A 20290-nucleotide genomic window follows, 5' to 3' on the forward strand; every position below is an offset into this window, starting at 1 on the left:
ATATCCGTACGCAATATTTTTTTCTCGCGGCGGGTTATTTGAATTTTTGGCTTTAATTTTTAGGTCAAAACAAAGAAAATGCAAAAAATGTACAGTCCATAGGTACCTACCCTTGCTGAAATAAGCGATCTTGTAGGTTTAAACATTTTACCAGCAAATTTTATTGAAAATTTGTTACCGCCGCGAGATAAACAACGACATGATTCAAACAGAGATGAATAAACCTCACAACCAGAAGCAAGAATCAAGAAAGCAATAATACTAGTACCCAAAAGAGAGCATTGTTATCCTAGGTTAGATGCCGTGGAGATTTAAAAATTTGAGATATACTAAGCGGCGAAGAATGCTTTAAAATTTACCGAGTCTGCTGTTCGGCGCTTGCCGGATACGACAAGGAGATCAAATTGACAGACCTGAACCATGAAAGACAACGCAGCAGAGCTCTTGAAGCACTTTTTCGAGAGAAAAGAGACAGCCAAAAAAAAAACTTTCGGGGAAGAATATGAGCGAGCAACGTTGACGGCCTACCGAAATGGCTTTAAAAGATATTTCCTGGAGAGGCGCGAAGGTGAAAATTTCGAGATTGGAGATGATAGTAATTTAAACAAAAAAAAAAACTTTGAGCAAAGAGAAAGCATCTCAAAGCCGCTGAGAAGGGGAGTAGTCCAAAAAAATCAGATCCTTTTGCTTTGAAAATGCCATAATTTATCGGAATTCAAGTTCATCGTTATTTACCGTAGCCGTTTTCACACCAAAGAAAAAGTCTATTCTATTCTATATTAAGTCAATTTCTTTTCATCGAATTTATAATCATTTTTTTTCGCGTACCTTCAAGAAATAGTTGTGTCCGTTGTATATAGTCATGTTCACCACAAAACAAATATTATTAGGTTTTCTTCAACTGTGTCAGAAGCTATGTATTAAAACTCAAATGAAAAAAATAAATAAATAAAATAAACAACACGATCCAACGTCGCAATCACCGGAGTAAAATTTTGATCTGTGCGCGCCGAACCTATTTAAGTGCCGGGCTGCCGTGCTTGCATGACAGTTTTTGAGCCAATCAGAAACCGTCATTTTGAGACGACATCATCGCAAAATAACATTGCCTCAATTCAATTAAAAGACCCCCACGATCACGATGATGAGATAACACGACGGGTTACTTTGTTCTCGACAGTTTATAAAGATTCTGTGTCGGTTTTGTAGTTTTTATTGCCCCCAAACCCGAGGAGACACCCTAGGATTCCCCGCGTGTATACATGTAAGGAATTTCAAAATGTAAGAAAATAAGTACTGTAAGTAAATTTGTTAGTATGCGAAAAAAATCTCGATTTGATCAAACTAGGCGCGCACGGTCGTCTCGGGTAATATTTCAGCAAGCGCGCAAGGTACTGTCGGGTAGCTGTCATTTTGCAACCACGAGGTCTTAGAGCAGCGCTTGACGGTCTTGCGAGCAAGAGTTTGCGTTTCGTCGTCCTCTAGCAGCATATCGAGTTCTTTCTAGCAGTGTTTTAAGGTCTTGCAACCACGAGTTCGCATTTCGCCATCATTAAGCTACGTTTCAACCACGAGTTCGCGTTTTGCCACCTTCTAGCAGCGTGTCAAGGTCTTACAACCACGAAGTCACGTTTCGCCATCTTCTGCCTCTTTAGCAGCCTTTCAAACCAGAGTTCACATCTTCGAGCAGCGTTTCAGGGTGTACAATTGAAATAGATTTATATTGCCTGATTTATAGATAAATATACTGCAGATGATTATATTTTTATAGATATATACATTGCTGCAAGTTTGGTTATTGTTGTTGTTATGGTTATTATAGTGATTTTTTCCAACAATTACTCAAAATTTTAACGTACAATACATTCCTGTTACAAAGAATATTAACTTTACAATTGAAATACATTTATATCAACTGATTTATGGATACTGTATTGCAGGTAATTATACATACAATACGTTGCTGTTTCACAAAACAAAACTGTATGACTGTAATAGATTTCAATGTCAAATTTACAGAGGAATATGCAAACCAGTTAAATGGATGTTAACTTCAATAAATATTCAAACGTTTCTTTTTTAACATTCATATGCACAGTATTTATATCCAGTAAAAACCATATACTGGTGTTAAACAGATCTTCAAAGGCGGGGGCAGCTCTAGTGAAAACTATTACTCAGTAGTTTTAATCTAATACAAATGAATAAACCAAAAAGCTGAAATCGGTCTACCTACAATTTTGTACAATTACAACTATCTAAAATAGGCTAAAATCTTGCTTTAGTAACTGAATTACTAGCTTAATGAGCGGTTTTTCATTGAGTTAGTTTCAATTTTTAACCGAAGTGATCATTCCAATTAATCACAATAACCATAAACAACACAATCAAACAATGAAAACTCCAAGCAAGTAGAAGTAAATGTCGACCATTAAGCTGTTGGTTTCAAATGCTTCAAGGCTTCAAAAAAACGTTAATAAATTGCTTTGCACGTTTAATTTTTTTCTTACTATAAATTATATTGTTTTTCGTTGTAATAAGTGTGAATAAAATTGAATTGAAATGAATTGAATTGAATTAATAAAGTTCAGCACAGTAGCATTCATTCTCATATTGAAATCTTATAATCCATCAAATATTTTCGCTCGCGCGCGATTGGTCTAAACGCCTCACGTGACCGAATATACCCCAGCTAAAACTGGGGAATATTCGATGATATTCCCCAAGTGATATTCCCCAATTTAAAAAACGCCAAGGCGCGTCTTGTTTACAATTAACATTAATGTCAAGATGGGGGAACGGTTTGCTTTTGTGACAGAAGGAGAGATAAACCTGCTGGTCGATAAAGCAGTATCAGAAAACAACATACGCTCTAAACGTTTTTGACGGTAAACTGTTCTTAAACGAAATGTTCAAATACTCAAGCTCGTTGCTACATGTTGCGAAAAATATTTGAAGGACAATAACCACAATAGCCTCCATTTGGCTTTAAAATTATGCTCAGATATTTGTCCGCGGACATTTTCTGTTCCTCGAAGCTCACAGTTTTCTTCGAGCTTCGCTCTCGGAAAACTGTTCGCTTCTCGGAACAGATAATGTCCGCGGACAAATATCTGAGCATATTTTCGCGCCAAATGGAGGCTATTGTTAATATGTACAGTATAATAAACAGAACGTCAAGAATATACTGCACAGCGTTCATCACACCATTGCTAGTGACCGCAAGGAATATCTCGAAACATCATTCCATTTTATTTTCCAGTTGACTCTTTACCTTACCATAATTAAAGGACAACAAGAGAGAAGGGGAAGATGCATAAGCTTTCATCTAAATTGTCACACTTCAAGATTGCATCGTATAAGTTAATTTTTTGAAGCAACTTATATTTTACATGTAATGATAATTACCTTAGAAAAGAGCGCTACATAAATCTCATTTCAAGTATCTATGGCCATGAATCTCCCTCTCATCTCGGCGAAGAGATTTTCCACGATTAATGTAAGTAGACTATGAAGGTCGACTTAAGGAAGAAATGCAGGGTTTATTTCGCTCAACAGGTCTTGCAAATGGCGCTAAGAGCCGTTATCAGTCTTTGCACGTCAGAGAGCGTTTGTGAAGACATAGTGCCATGTGGGTCACTTGGTTGCCCTGGAAAATCCGAGAATGGCCTCGCTTCCCTAACGCAGGTATGAACAAATGCATGCAACGACCGCAAGAGAAACCAACCAATCAGCAAGGGAATTAACATCACGTTCCGAGAATAAACCTGGAATGTTTTGAGAAAACTGACAGATAGTGGAGGGGTTCAGAGGCTCCATACTAGTCAATCACAAATAGTGAGTTTCCTTCTCTGCAGATTACAGTCGGTTGTGTTAAACTTGCTGTCATCAAACTACCATCAGAGGTTCCATCCTGACCCGTTCCGGCAACAACAGTTACTTCTCCAGACTCCTCTTCAAGGGTCTGATTTAGTCTTTCTAAGTAGTTTCAGTGGAAATTACTCTCTTGTTATTGGTTGTACAAATTCAATGCGCAGTTCCACTGGATGTTGAACAATTATGCTTAAAATCGTCTTGGGTAATGATTCATTTGAACTACTTTTAGCATTTGGTAGGACAAACAACGTTCCATGACGATACTAAAATTAAATATTCCCGTCGCTGAAAGCTAAACCTGACAGTGGAACTCAATTCAGAAGGTGGTCTTGAAAAGAACTGTGCCAGAAACGACTAGCCCACCACATTTAACGTGGAAACAAACCATCATTCCATTGAGCTCTCTCTCAGCAATAACAGTGAAGCGTAGTGACCAAAAAAGAACAGAGTACCCGAGCACGAACCGAACAGGCAGTTTACTTTTTGATCTGCATCGTTTGTCTCCTGGTGGTGTGGAAGTCAAACAGTATGAACAATGGTCTAACCCGCATGCTTAGCTGGAAGCGTCTATTGACACGATCAAATGTTAAACGTATACATTGATACACATTATTACATATGTGAAGAGTGGACATGAGTGGAGAACAAACATGCATGTAGGGCTTATCAATAGAAAATTGCTGTATTATTTTTAATTCTAGGACTTGATTTTGCATTAAAGGAGCAAAGAATATTATAGGGTGGAGCCTTAATCAAATTCTAGGGAGCCCTGTTTATTTTGGTCCGGAGCTCTGGGGCACCAATTTTTTATATAGGCTGGAGCCCTGGAGCCCTAAATCCCTTTGGGCCCTGATTTAAATGTGCGCTACATTGCAACAGTTTCTTGTTTACTGTGGATAATCGATGTCTTGTAGGTCATTAATGTGACATAAATGTGTGAAAATTGTTGCTATCGGATATCGATTTCCCGTTTTAAGTTCCAGCATTCCGAGGCGCGAAGGCACATTTTCTTGTATCTGCCTCAATTTTGACCGCTAAACGTGCAATGGATAAAGGCATAAAGGATCTCAAGGAGCCGAAGCGTATGTCAACAGACAAAGCTTGTTCGCTTCTTCACAAGATTTCTATAGTTTTGTCTGTCGTTGCGATTCTGTTAACCATTGCGCTGTTCGTGAGACTCGAAACAGTGGTCCGTGAAACGAAAATGATGGATTCAAAGTTCTCGCAGGAAATTCAGCAAGTCAAAGATACTCTCAAAGAAGAAGCTAAACCCCAGGAGAGTGCGAACGAGGACGCGGATGCTGCCATTGGTAGGTGACTTAGAAGGCTTGGTGTAGAAATTGTAGAAATGTAGAGGAATTTTTTAAAATCCCGTGACCGAGTTGTTATTTATGCATAAGAGGGTCGAAAGCTTTCTTTAGCTGAGGCAAAATACAAGACATTTAATTAAGTATTGACCAATCGAATTTTATCCAATAAGCCACCACCCATGCATCTCCGTACAAATAACAAGGAGTGCAATGAATTATATTTTATTTGTGCTTTTGTCCAACTCTTTATTCGGAATGTAGACAGTGGCGTTAAGTATTAGTAACCTAAAGACATGATATTTCCGGTTTCCTGTTGTTAAATTAAATATAGCACAGTCTTGCTGTATGTGAGTGTGTGTGTGTTTGTGCCTGACCCTGTTATTATATTCTTCATCTTCTCAGTTTGGCTGCCCTGTCTTTCTACCCCCTTTGTGGTTGTTTCGGGCAGCCAGTACTCGAATGGAGTACAAATAGGGTTGTTGTTGTTATTTTATTGCAAATGAATCCTTTTACTGGGAAAACGTTTCGGTCGGCTACTGGTCTTTTTAAAAACACGAGAAAGATTGATGTATCCTATGCTGTCTAACCTCCAGCTCAAGAATAAGTCACTTTCAGTCAGCGTTTTGAGAATCTCTTTTATGATCTATAGACTGGTATAATAATTACATGTATATATTACCACCAGCGTTCGGTCGCGTGGTATGTCACAATGTCCCTAGTTATTCGTATCTAGGATCTACGATATCTAGTGACGGTAGCTTTATAACTTCTAAACAAAAATCTGTTGAAAAAACAAGACGTTCTTAATCTTTGCCACTTTGCCACTTATTATTGTAAGTTTCCGCTCAAGATTTGTAACAAATTATTCGATAGTCTTTTTTTTACCTATCTTACTTTACAATTCAGGACCGGGTTGTTCGAAAGCCGATTACGGCTAATCTACGATTAAAAGTTAATCGAGGTTTTCATTTCGCTCGTTAAAAATGGTTTTAAAGGCTAATTTCAAGCTAAAGGTAAAGAAAATGCTAAGTCAAAACTGAGGGCCAAAAATCTTTTGGAAGAATCATTATTGATTAGTAATCAAACTCGAACCAAAGTTCACGTTAATCCTGGATTAGCTTAATCGGGCTTTGAGCTACTGGGCCCAGAAGTCTGAGGAGGCTATGATAATATAAAGCTTCAAATAAGGGAAAAAATTCAGTTGAACGACTCCATTCACAATTTTTTCAAATATTATCTTGGGCTTAACAAACGGGCACCCAATGTGGCGGCACGAAATGAAGTAGGACGATTATCTCTAAAATCGCGTATTTTTCGTAATGTATTACATTTTCGGTTACACCTTAAAGCCTTGCACAATGACAATATAGCTAGGCAATGCCTATATATCTCGGAAAATCTTGCCCTATCAAACGATCAAAGCTTAATGAACTCAATAAATACGCTATTGATACAACATAATCATACAACAAGTACTAGTTTTTCTATTACTAACAAAAATCCCAACTCATTAAAACAATATCTATCCACCCTTTCTTCGAATATAGAGAAAGACTCTAAAGCTCATCAAATAAAACTTATTAAGATGAATACTAAACTTAATTTTTATTTCAAATTTATAAATAATACCAACGGCTCTGATTGCTATGATCTGGTCAAAAATATGAGACAGGAGAATTCTTGCCAAATTAAGAGTTGGAAACCATAACCTTCAAATTGAAAAAGGTAGACATACAAAGCCTTTTTAAAGGCTTGTTAAAACACCAAGAGAGCTAAGGAGCTGCGAATGCTGCCATTCAAAAAATGTAGAAGATGAGTGCCATTTCTTTTTCGACTGCGTTTCATATGCTGATTTACGGAACAACTTATTTTACGACATTAGAAAATTTTGTGAAAGTTTTAAGAATCTATCAGCCGAAGATCTAATTGCATTTTACTTCAATAGCGTAGACCCCGTGATTTGTAAAAAAATGAGCCATTTTATATATGAAGCGTCCTTGAGGCGTGATAATTTGTTAATCCGTAACTTGTAATTATTATATTTATCATTGTTGTTGTAATACCATTAATGTAATATGGGAATGCCAATAAATTATGTTATGTTATGTTACGTTTTTCTCGACCCTAAAAAAAATCTGTAATGGTGTAATGGTGTAGTGTTTAGGCGAATATGGGACTACGATTGCAGTTCGTGAGAGACTTAAAGTAGATTTATGTTTTACAATGTTAAAAATTGTAAAGGAATGGAGGTATGCCAACATCCTGCATCCTGTGGCGTGTATTTTGTTACTTTTGTTTCATCAATAGATCAGCACAGTTAGGCCTATTAATCCATAGTTCAACGCAAACAAACACAACGGGAAGAAAATGTGTTATTCACATCATGACCTTATGTGAACTTTACCAAAAATATTTTTTATCAATGTGTGCTTCAGTATCAATTATGACTGTCTTAACTTTGTTTATTTCTTGTATGTTAATGGCACTTTGCTGTGTTGTGCAAAGAAAGAAATCCGTGGTCACCAAAATAAGAAATTCTAAATGGCCTCTTGACATGAGTTGTTGCATTCAGGTTAAGTTGCAAAATGAAGTAATAGGAAATTGTTTTCTTTGCAGCTCTAGCGGGCAAAAGTGAAATTTTCCGTCGCAGCTTAAAAACGAACAGCAGCGACTTTAAAGGTTTGAATGACGTTCGCGATGGAATCAAGAAATACGTGGACTCGATAATTGTAAAATCATTCTGCATTGCTCCAGGAAGAGTTTGTCTGCCAGGCCCCCCTGGTCCGAAGGGCGTCCAAGGAACTAAGGGTAAAAAGGGAACGCAAGGTTCCATGGGTCCACCAGGTGAACCCGGTAAACAGGGAATGATGGGAGATCCTGGAGTACCAGGAGTCAAGGGAGAAAAAGGTATGTCAGCTTTTGGGCACTCATGTTGCTAAAAACCACATTTCCTTACTCAGGAGATTTTATTTTATTTTATTTATTTATATATTTATTTATTTAACCTTAACTTAATCACAGACAATTCATCAGCTGAAAACTAAGTAAATCATAACAAAGATAATAATAATTCACTAATAAACGACGCAGATATCAAAATTAATAAAAAGCTGCTTTCCATGAATGCCGTGCCTTAGAGTACTTTTGAATTGCCTAATGGGACTCTGCTTGACTTACGTCGCATAAAAGGCTGTCCCATAGGATGGCGCCACCGTAACTAAAGCTGTTTTCTCGGGCCGTAAGGCGGCACTAGTTAAGCTTTCGGTAGCGTTATCAAATTTTTTTTTTATATTTTTGGTCGCGATGGGCCGAGAAATAAGACTTCGGGCCACGAACTAAGTAATATCGGTCTCTTTTTTTGTACTCAGGCGGCACGAGTAAAGTTTTCGGTCGCGTTATCAAATTGTTTTAATTTTTTTGGGGGATCGCGATGGTCCGGAACCCATTTTTAAACACGGTATGCCCCTTAGGGCATCCCACGTAATTATAACTCAGCACCTCATGGCCGGACTACAAAGAACGTCACCGACAACGTAACTCATGACACAAAGTCTTATTCGTTAATCGATAGATACAGAGATATAGTGAAGCAATAAGTAACCACTAGATAAAATTGCATTATTTGCAGTACGAGTAAAATACAGGGGAAAACATTTGTTAAGTAGAATACGTTGTGCTTCATACAGGGATGCTTTAATTCCCGGGCTTCAATCCTTCCGTTTTCACCTTTGATTTGGGGACAGAAACCATTTGTACATTGATTATGTTTCAATACGAAGTTTCTAATACGAACCGAGAGTCATATAAATATCTGTATGACCCGGAGCATTGATGACGCTGACAGCAATTTCCGGTATGATCGTTGTGTGCATGTGAAGGCCACATTCAATTAAAAGTGTTCTACGCTTTCTACCAAATCTTGTGGTGATCACTGGCAGCACACCCTTCTTTGCAATATTACCATGGGTTCCAGAGACTTTTCATGCGCAGTTTCCGGTTTCAGCAAACTTTTGCAAGCGTTTTCCGTCATCATTGTTCATGTCCGTATATTTACAGGTTTGGACAGAAATGATTTAAAGGGACAGTATCACGCCATTTTTAGTAACACATTGAAAATCGGAAAGACGCTATTCGGTTGATAGCAGCCAAGATATAATGACAAAATTCGATTAAAAGGCTATCAGAATGCAAGGAAACTATCCAGGAATATTTTCGCCGGTAGATGACCAAGATGAGAGGGGTTCAAATTTGAAAACGTCTGGCAGACGATTTCAAATTTCGCTGTCCCAACGCAGTAAAAATCGCCGGTTGTACTATATTTTGGTTCAATCTTTCGTCTTAGAATCTCTATTAATATTTCTTTAAATTAGCGATTGAGAAATTAAGTAACACAGTGTTCAAAGTTTAAATTAATGAATTGTGGCCAAAAATCATGATATCTCCCATCGATCTCCCATGATACTGCCCCTTTAAAGTAGTCATTAAGAATTTCCGATATACTTCTCTCTTGAATGCTAAATCTTAATATTTTTGGTCATTTGACCCGGGGTCACATAAACAGACGCGCATGACAAATGTCGTTTTTCCTTGTATTTCATTCTGACTGCAAGAAAGGCAATTCTATCTGGTGGTTACTTATTACCTCACTATATCTCTGTATCTATCGATTTGGGGGAATTAACGATGCTGGAGGTTATCACTGCCAAAAGATTACGTACCACGCAGTCAAACATGGCCCGAGTATAAGCTGCATGAAAACAACTTCTTGTTTTGTAGTAGTTTGTGCGCGATAATGAAGCATTGAGTACATTGTCAGAATCCCTTACGTTATATGCCCTTTCGATGTGAATGATAAGAATATAGCAATAATAATAATAATAATAATAATAATAATAATAATAATAATAATAATAATGATGATGATGATGATGATGATGATGATGATGATGATGATGATGATGATAATGATGATGATGATGATGATGATGATGATGATGATGATGATAACAAGAATAAAATAAATAAAATATTTGCTGGCGAGCGGTAGCGAGGCAGCACACCCTTCTTTGCAATATTACCATGGGTTCCAGAGACTTTTCATGCGCAGTTTCCGGTTTCAGCGAAGTCTTGTTTTCCCGGGCGAAAAGCGGCTTCACCGCGAAAAAATTGTATTGCAATAGCCAAAAAAAAAAAAAAAAAAAAAAAAATAGCCGATGTAAGATCGAAAGCATGAGCATTTCGTTAACCGGGATATCCACTACTGCGATGACGTGTCTAAAAATTGCACGTGAGATCTGACAGAGTTTGAGGAGATTTACATTATTCTCCGCCCGTTGAGGCAATATATTTGACCGTTTAGTCAAACTCTCTGCCCTTTGAGGTGAAGAATTCGACAAAATAAACAAGAAATGAATATTGATAAAGCTCATTTTGTTTTCGTGAGTAGTATAAATAAAGGTAAAAGAAAGGTAAAACTGTAGTGTAAGAGGACAATTAACTCAAATACTTATGGACATTTTTTTTAACATTAACAATGTGATTTTTTGGTTTTTCCTACTGAAGAACAAGTTTGTAGTCTCGGCATCAAGCAGACCGCACAACCATGTGACAAGCAACTTGATACCACATTACAGCAAGCAATGCACTTTGATAGGTTTCCCGGTCACGTCCGTATTGATTTATTGAAATACTATTCAACTTTAAGAACATGTTAAGAACGTTTTCAGGCTCGGCAAAAAAAAAATATAAATAAATAAGTAAATAAATAAATAACCAAACATTATGGCCCGACATAATGTAATTTATATCGAGGCGTGGTGTTCACGTGATAATCCGGTGGAGGTGGGTCGTACCAGGTGCGGATAGCACCGTAAGGTAGCCAATGAGCTTAGAGCAAATGATAAAGCGTGGTTATGAAATAGAAATTTTTCCGAGGTAGTCTTCCTTCTTCTCCTCGCCATCAGATTGAACAGATCCCCAGAAATCTCTTTAACAGATCGCCAAGAAATCCTTTTTCAGGCAAGTAGCTCATTAATTGTTTTCTTTCTCAATTATTGGAGATCTAAACTCCTTTAGTTTATATTTGGTTCAAATTTTGGATTTCCCTCTTTTGTTTTCTATTATGGCAAAGACACGTGTTTTAGTTCTCGGCCGCTCGTTTATTCGCCGTTTCCACGATTTTCTTTGTCACAATTTTAACCAAAAATTTACGGAAAACTTACACATACCTGGGGATCTTTGTATCAAATGGCATGGCATAGGGGGAAGAACAATTGCTAAAGTTGTTCAATATGATTTGACGATAGTTCAGTCCTTTGCCCCGGACATTGTTGTTTTACAATTGGGTACAAATGATCTTTCAACCCTATCCGCCGTTGAAACTGGCTCGGCTCTTGAGGATCTAACTCGTTTGCTATATGAGTCATACGGTGTGCGGCTGGTCTGTGTTTGCCAGACGATTTTTCGCAGGGATGCTCCTCTATTTAATAACCAAGTGAAGTTATTAACTAAGTATCTAAAGGTCGTATTGGAGCCGCTCCCTTACGTTGTTTATTGGCGACACCGAGGCTTTTGGAATTGTAAACCACGCTTTCTAGCACGGGACGGCGTTCACCTCAACTCTTTAGGTCACTACAAATTTTTTCGTAGCTTGAGAGGGGCGGTTTTACGATGCTTGCGGTCTGTACAGGCCAAAAATTAGTTTGCTCTACTTCATCAATTTGCTCTCAATTTGCAATTCTCTCGCCATTTCAGTTTTATTTGTTCGCCAGGCCAATGTGTTTTGTTTCCCGCCTAGCCTATTGTTCACACATGGTGTTGTTCATTGCCTGTGTGGCTTGGTGGATAAAATATGTTCAAGTCGCGGTTATAACATACCGTGAAACATATGTTCAAGTCGCGGTTATAACATACCGTGCAATTGACGGCCTTGGCTTTGTTATTTTTGTGCAATCACTTTGCCTTATCAGTGTACAACTATTGATCGCCCCCTCCAGGGGTGTGTCCAATGCACTTGGCATTTTGTGATTTTGCACTTGTTTTTGTTCCTGACAGAAATGGCCTTCTTTGTGTGTTTGGTCTGGTTTTTAACTTTCGATTAGATTCGTATTACCTCGCCGGCTTGGCGCATGTCCTGATTTTTCTTTCGTAAAAACGCCCCTCGCAAGATCTATTCTGTTTCATTTCCAGACAACAATCCCGGGCGGCTACAGTTACATGCATTGTCACAGTTATTTTAGTAATCCGACGTCCAGCGTTGTGTCTGCCTTCTCATATTTTATTATCAATTGTATTCTGTAAGAAATGCCTCCTAAAAAGCGTGCCGCCCCTAAGACTTCCACGGCTTCTGCAACTTCAACACGAGCCAAAAGACCTCGAGCCTCCATAGTGAACACAGTTTCCGAGAGCGTTCCAGTCCGTGTTGACGACACCTCTTTGACCCGAGGCACAGTTTCCTTGGACGTTTCCGCCATTTCATCAACCATATCTGCCGTGGTTTCTCAAGCCATCAAGACTGCCTTCTCGCCAGAAAATCTAGCTGTTCTTCTCGAAAGCAGTAGACCTCCACCAGCCGTTTTGCCCGTGTCTCCCCAGGGTTCCTCTGGCGCTCTTGATGACGCTGTCAGTGCGGAGGTGATTGATATAATCCAGGACAACTCGTCAGGTACTGAAACAGGGGGCGTACCCTCTCCCGTAGTTTCTTCTGATTCACGGCCGAAGACGACGTTCACGAGTGTATCTGTCCCTCTAAGTGCTAGGGTTAGCTCTAAACTGAAAGCGAAAATATTCGCCAACGAATATGTAGATTTTGGGGCGTTATTATCCTCTTCCCCTCACAACGAAGGGAAATATTCCCTTTCTATGTCACCCTCAGTAGGATCTGTTATCCACCCCCAGTTAACACTAGAACCCTTACATAATTCCAAGCGGATTCAATCTATCCACCAATGGGTCTCTGCTTTTACTATTTTTGTTTCTGTTTATTCTGAGAAATTTAAGGCGGAGACCCCACTGTTGATGAAATACTGTGACGTAGTAAGGGATTTGGCTCACAAGGCTGGGGATTGGATTTGGTATGACGAACAGTTTCGGTATTTAAGGCAATCAGCCCCAGAGCAATACCCCTGGGATCAAACACACTGGGAATTGTGGTTACGGGCATCTAGTAGTTTTCGCAGAGCACAACCGTCCACTAACAAACCAGCTGTGCAGAATCGTTCCCGGTTTCGTTCGCAATTTTTCCCAAAAGGAACTTGTTGGGCGTTCCAAGCCGGTAAGCACTGTTCGGGCTGTGAGTTCAAACATGAGTGTTTTAAGTGTGGGGCACAACATCCGGGTAGCCAATGTTCTGCACCCCAAACCCGAACCCCTTTTAAAGGCGCGCGAGGAGGAACTCAAACGCAGGGTTCTTCACAGTCCGCCAGTAACACCAGTAAACGTGGATCGTCTTGAAATTTTGCTACAGGGTTATAATCACGCTTTAAGCAATTATCTTGTTGAGGGTTTTCGTTTTGGCTTTCGAATAAATTTTGTTGGTGAACGGTGTGCTTTGGATTGCCCCAATCTCAGGAGTGCTTTAGACCTTCTGGGAGTCACTAGTGCTAAGTTACAGAAGGAATGTGATGCGGGACGTATAGTTGGTCCTTTTACAACTCCCCCCTTTTCAAATTTTCACACTTCGCCCATAGGCCTTGTTCCTAAAAAAGACCCATCCAAGTTCCGATTGATTCACCACTTATCATATCCAAAGGGCTCTTCTGTCAATGCCTTTATTCCTGATTATTGTTCAACAGTTAAGTATGCCTCGGTGAGCGACGCGACGAAGTTAATCAAACGTTTAGGGAGGGGTTGTTTTATGGCCAAAACTGATGTGAAGTCTGCTTTTCGCATTATCCCTATTCATCCCGCTGACTATCCCTTATTAGGCATCCGCTGGGATAATTTATACTATTTTGACAGAACTCTTGCCATGGGATTGTCTAGTTCATGTGCTATTTTTGAATCCTTTAGTACGGCACTTGAATGGTTATCTATTAACCATTTCGGTGCTTGCGCGGTTTTGCACATCTTAGACGATTTTCTTTTCATCGCCAAAACTAGAGATCAATGCGACCGTGACTTGAAAAATTTTATCTTACTGTGTAATCATATTGGCGTCCCTCTTGCGCCGGAGAAAACTGTCGGTCCAGCCACGGTATTACAGTTTGCCGGAATAACACTTGATTCCATACGCTTTGAGGCCCGTCTACCTGACGACAAGCTTCTCAAATGTCGCTTAATGTTACGCAATTTCTACACGCGTCGAAGAGTCACCCTAAAAGAACTTCAATCCTTAATTGGTTTACTGAATTTCACGTGCATTGTTGTCACGCCTGGCCGCGCTTTTCTCCGCCGCTTGATCGATCTTACCAAAGGCATCCAAAAGCCGCATCATCACATTCGTCTTTCGAAGGGTGCCAAATTAGATATCTTGGTTTGGCTTCGGTTTTTGGACGAATTTAATGGTAAATCCTTTTTCTTTAGCGATATTTGGGAAACTTCCGACACCCTTCATCTTTATACTGATGCGGCTGGTTCTATAGGACTTGGTGCGGTTTTTGGCTGCCATTGGCTACAGGGTCTTTGGCCCGAGATGTGGAAAACCTTTAACATAGCCTTTTTAGAGCTTTTTCCTATTGTTATTGCCGTCCACGTCTGGGGGTCACTCATGGCAGATAAGCGTATCATATTTTTCTCAGACAATGTCGCAGTGGTTGACATTATCAATAAGCAGACATCGAAACACCAGGACATCATGGTGCTCTTAAGAGATCTAGTGTTAAGTTGCCTTAGACATCATATTTTCTTTCAAGCCCGTCATATTCCTGGGTTACAAAATTCTAGCGCCGATTACATTTCCCGTTCCCAGGTAGAGAACTTCAAGGCCATATTTCCAGAAGCCGACGAAAATCCCACTCCACTACCCGAGAACCTAATGCCGAAGAATTGGGTGCTAACTTAAGAAGTCTCTTAAGCTCTTCTCTGACAGCCAGCTCGCGTCGCACGTACCAGCGTGCGTGGACTGTTTTCCGCCAATTTTACGTTCACTTTTATGATTCCGGAGATCCTCCTTTACCACTACCTCGAGCATGCATTCCTCTTTTTATTTCTTATCTTACATTTCGTAAATTGGCCTTTTCCACCATTAGTTCGTATCTTTCAGCTATTTCCTACGTACACAAATTACAAGGCCACCCAGACCCTACGAAATCGTTTTTAATTCAAAAACTGTTAACGGCTCTTAGCCGTCGACATCCTGTTGATATCCGTCTTCCGGTGACTCGACCTGTTTTGCATCAGCTCGTTCGTGCCCTTAGCCTTACTAATTCTTCGGCATTTCAGCGTCGGAGAACTGACTGCATCGGAGAACTGACTGCCAAGAGCACCCGATTTGCGCCTACGGTTATCCCGTATCGTAATCTGACCCTTTTGTCCAACGATGGCCATATTCACACGGCGAAAATTACGATTTCAGAGTGTAAGCACAACACTAGTCGTCGTCCATTTGATATTCTAATCACTCGGGATGTTTCTTCCACATTTTGCCCGGTCGAAGCCCTTATTCAATACTGCCAATTGCGAGGACATGGTTCTGGTCCGCTATTTTGTCACGCCGATATGAGTCCAATTTCTGCTCACCAATTCAATATCGAACTACAGCGGTGCTTAGCTTATTGTGGTTTAGACACCAGTCGCTATAAAAGTCATAGTTTTCGTATCGGCGGTGCTTGTCATGCCGCTGATCGGGGCTATTCTGATGCGCAAATCCGTGCTCTGGGTCGTTGGAAATCCGATGCTTTTAAAGTCTATTTGAGGTCGGAAGTTCTTCAGGCGAACTAATAATTTTTGCACATGGGGTTTTTCACGCCAAGCCTTTTAACATGGCCATTATATACAGCATGTTAGTTCAGACAGGGGCTGCTATAATGCTGTCACTACCCGTTTTGAATTTGTTAGACATTACTTTCCAAGTTTGGATGCCTGTTGAGTCGGTCAGACACTGGGCTGCGACTCGGCTTGCATTATCACTTCTTTCCTGATTTTAATTTTATTTCTTTTGTGTTCACGTTCGTTCTACCTTTATTGACTATGTTATTCTGTATGTATTTCCGTTGTCCCAAGGGAGCAACGTTTACGGCCTTCAGTTGTTGTTATTCTTAGACTTTTTTGCGTTGGTCAGTCATTGGGCTGCAACTCGTTAGACATGTATCTTTCGGTCTCAAGTGATATGTCACTTTTGGGTTCTATCCGCAGTGGGTGGGGATGCCTGTGGAGTCGGTCAGACAATGGGCTGCGACTCGGCACGCCTTCTCACCTCATTACATTGCCATTTCCGTCGTTGAGTGCGAGCTTTGTTTTTCGTTGGGGCTTAAGCCACATAAGTTGTGGTTACACTAGCCTTTTTACCCGTGGGTAACTAGCATTTTCCCACAGGTAAGAATTTTTTTGTGTGTAACCGCTTTTCCCAAACCGAAACTGCCTTTGGGTTATTTCCATGGATACATCAAAGAGAACAAAAGAACTTCCCATGACAGTTCCCGAACTGAAAAGTACGGTTTATCTGCTCCCTGAGGTGGCTTGCCCAATCATCATGCAGAACGTAGCTAACACAGGAAGTCGCCTGCTATGCTCTAAGTTGACCTCTGATACGCTTGGCTAATTTCGCGCTCACTGGTACCACAACGCGACATGGCAGGGTTTCGCGCATCACTGTGAGTATTGATTTCTCTATTTTCACGAGTTTTCTCTTCAGACTATCAGACTATCAGTTTCGAAGTTGATCAAGTTGTAATCTTTTTGTTTATCTGTTATAGGAACGCTAGTCAAAACGGAGATCCGTACTACAACGGGTATTTATTTCAATCAAGAAACCAAACAAGGCAGCCTGGAAATCTTACCGGTAATCCCCTGTACGATGATCTGCCTCTACCGCACTATCCGCACTATCCAGCGATGGTAAATCCGTACCCCATATACCAGAACCCGTTGCCCAGTGCTAGCATGTTTGAACCAGACAGGGACAGTGATAGTCCAAGTCCAAGTGAAACCTCGAACGATCGCAACAAGCGCAGTAGCTGGTCGTTAACCGAAGAGAGATGCTTAATTGCCGCCTATAAGGAGTACTACGGTAGACTTAAGTCTACAAAAAGCAGTCAAGGCAAGAAAAACATATGGGAAGATATCTTGAAGCAGTTTCAAAGTATGTGCTTGGGCAATGGTGTGGAGTCGGAAAAGTCATTAGCACAGCTAAAGGAGAAGTGGCGGGCGCTCTTGGATAAATACAAAAATGTATGCGACCACAACAATCGGACGGGAAGGGAACGGAAAACTTTCACACACTACGAGGACATAGACGAATTTATGGCTTCGTCAGACAAAGTCAATCCAAGATTTGTCAAGGAAACAAATTATAACTCTGAGGATACCGACGACATTTTATCGACCGGAAATCAAGATTGTGGTAAGAAACCAGAGAAACGGCCAGCCACCACAGCTGAAAGCGAAAGTGTGGATGCAGAGAAAACTGGAAAAACTGGGCAAAAGGAGGAGAAAGGACCCAAAAAGAAGAAGAAAAGGCTTAGCGGCGATGACATGGAGCTAGGAATCCTTGACATGATGAAGGCTCAGCAAGAAGCCATTAAAAAATCAGAGGAGAACGACGAGAGAGTTTTAGAAGCTCTTCTCAAATCTCAGTCAGAAGCGCAACGACAACACCAAGAATTTGTTGTGTCTGTATTAGGAAAACTTGGGGACATATTTGCTTCCAAAAAATAGCTTCTAACTTAAAGTTTTCATTCAAAGGAAAAAAAAGAACAGTTTATTGATTGTTGTGTTAAGAAATTTTAATTGATCTTGAATATCATTCAGTGGACACTGAAACACAGAGTGCTGTGAAATGATTACAATCGAAAGACAGAGCACAATAAGGTTCTAAAATTATACATCTGCTGTTTCTTTAGTATAACATGCGTTTCAGTTTTTAACAAGCCTGATTTCCTGTAATTATCCCGTGACTGTACATTTTACGCTATTTTCATTGATTTTATATCACAGTACTATATATTCAATCTCCTGTTACTTTCAAGTTCGGATCAATCCGATCAAATATATAATTGTTTAAATAAATTGCAAATCAAAAATATATACTTATTTTGCAACCTTCTATAATTTAGAACGCAACGAGAACAAAATCAAGGGGGTACTGTCTATTGATTTGCAACGTATCGAACAAGGGCTTGTAGAACCGCAGCAGCGGCCTGGGAGGGGGGGCCACTGTCGTTATCATCATCGTCACTGTCATCATCATCACTATCATCTATGTCGACTTCATCTCCTCGTAAAATGCAAATGTTATGCAGCACACAGCATGCAATGATAGTGTCGGGTATTCTGTCGCTGTCTTCGTCTAGGCGCTTAAGTAAAACCCTCCATCTTCCCTTGGTCATACCAAATGCGTGTTCGGATACTATTCTCGCCTTAGATACCTCTCGATTAAACTTCCTCTGGTCTCGCGTAATACCACCATTATCCTTAAATGGTCGGATAAGCCAGGTTTTATTTGGATAAGCAGTGTCTCCCACGATAAGTGGGCGCACTACAGTTCCGCCTAAGTCAAATGTGGGTTCCATTAGGATATTCTCATCTTCAGCAGCCCAATATAAGTCAGTTAAACGTAGCATCCGAGCATCATGTAGGCTTCCAGGAAAACCGGTTGCAACGGATAAATATAAGCCAGAGGCATCAACTATTCCCTGTACTAAAAAACTGTAGAAATGTTTACGATTAAAGTAATCTTCGTGGTTAACTTTCGGGGCCTTAATAGGAACATGGCTTCCGTCTATTGCTCCAACTACATTAGGTATTTTACTTTTATTGTCAAAACCTTCAATTTTTTTAGCTATCTCTGCTGTAGTAGATGGAAACTTGATAAACTCGTCTTGATGTCGGCAGATTTCTTGGACAAATTCATGGCAACATTTTACGACAGTCGGTTTTGCCAACCCAACCATCAGTCCGCACGAGCGGTAACACTCGCCAGTCGCTAGTCGCCAGAGACTTGCACCAACGCGCTTTGGAACTGGAATGGCATCTCGCATCCTAGTGTTCTGTCGCTGAAGCGCCGGTCCAACGAGCTGACATATATATTCAAATGTATCGCGAGAAACTCTAAAGTTTTCTTTCCACCAGTGATCGAGTGCATTGTTATTTAGAAGCTGCTCAAACCAATTCTGTGGTCGTGGAAATACCCAAGCCCTTCTTGGCTGACGAGCAAGTTCTCGACGAGCTCGTAAAGATAAATAAAACACCGACAAACCTTGCAGGTAACGTAGTTGGAAGCGCCTTCTTCGCTGTCTTCTCGCAAAAAACTGTTGGATTGCTATATTTATTGAGGATTGTCGAATAATTATCAGGAGAATCACTGAAATTAAGCTTACAAGATCTCGATTCGTGTCATCCATGTTTCCTTTTACGTTTCCCGCCAAACTGCATGGTCATTGTGAAATCATATGTAATTATATTTTACCCCGAGGGGAGTTCTTTCACTGTGTAACCGCATCCCCAAGGGAAACATGAAACCTGAGCTAAACCGAACCCAAGCCATTTACCCTCTGGAAAGCCCCAAACCTAAGGTGTGTGTAACCACAACTAAAGTGTGGCTTGTGGCGAAATTTTGTCGCCCCATTTATCAACAGGAGATTGTACTTTAATTTTTGTTGCTGTTTTATGAGTTTGATAATTTGTTCAATTAAACTTGCCACAAACCGTGGCCAAATTTATTCCAACAAAGTTGTCGGTTATTCTCGCTTCTGGGAAATCTGCTAGTAACAGTGTTTTCAACAAAGCTCGCGCTTTAACTGCACCTTTTGTTTAATGAGAACATGCGTCGATATAAAACCAAACATTATGGCCCGACATAATGTAATTTATATCGAGGCGTGGTGTTCACGTGATAATCCGGTGGAGGTGGGTCGTACCAGGTGCGGATAGCACCGTAAGGTAGCCAATGAGCTTAGAGCAAATGATAAAGCGTGGTTATGAAATAGAAATTTTTCCGAGGTAGTCTT

General features: G+C 40.2%; 3 protein-coding genes across 3 annotated transcripts in view; all 3 read left to right on the plus strand.

Moving 5' to 3' along the window:
- Positions 1-20290, plus strand: part of LOC146483421 (uncharacterized) — a 203206-nt gene that overhangs the window by 142250 nt on the left and 40666 nt on the right. The window lies entirely within an intron of this gene.
- Positions 11263-13739, plus strand: LOC146483426 (uncharacterized). The gene has a single exon (XM_085105525.1). It carries the CDS (start codon positions 12489-12491, stop codon positions 13635-13637), a length of 1149 nt encoding a protein of 382 aa, XP_084961651.1. The 5' UTR covers positions 11263-12488; the 3' UTR covers positions 13638-13739.
- On the plus strand, positions 16608-18004 carry LOC146483427 (uncharacterized). The gene has a single exon (XM_085105704.1). The coding sequence runs from the start codon at positions 17178-17180 to the stop codon at positions 17997-17999; it is 822 nt and encodes a 273-aa protein (XP_084961830.1). The 5' UTR covers positions 16608-17177; the 3' UTR covers positions 18000-18004.

This window comes from Pavona decussata, unplaced genomic scaffold (assembly GCF_977016875.1).
Source record: "Pavona decussata unplaced genomic scaffold, jaPavDecu1.1 SCAFFOLD_38, whole genome shotgun sequence".
Lineage (NCBI taxonomy): Eukaryota > Metazoa > Cnidaria > Anthozoa > Scleractinia > Agariciidae > Pavona > Pavona decussata.

Coding starts and splice junctions, on each gene's coding strand:
- LOC146483426 (XM_085105525.1), top strand. CDS start 12,489: ATGCCTCCTAAAAAGCGTGCCGCCCCTAAGACTTCCACGGCTTCTGCA.
- LOC146483427 (XM_085105704.1), top strand. CDS start 17,178: ATGGTAAATCCGTACCCCATATACCAGAACCCGTTGCCCAGTGCTAGC.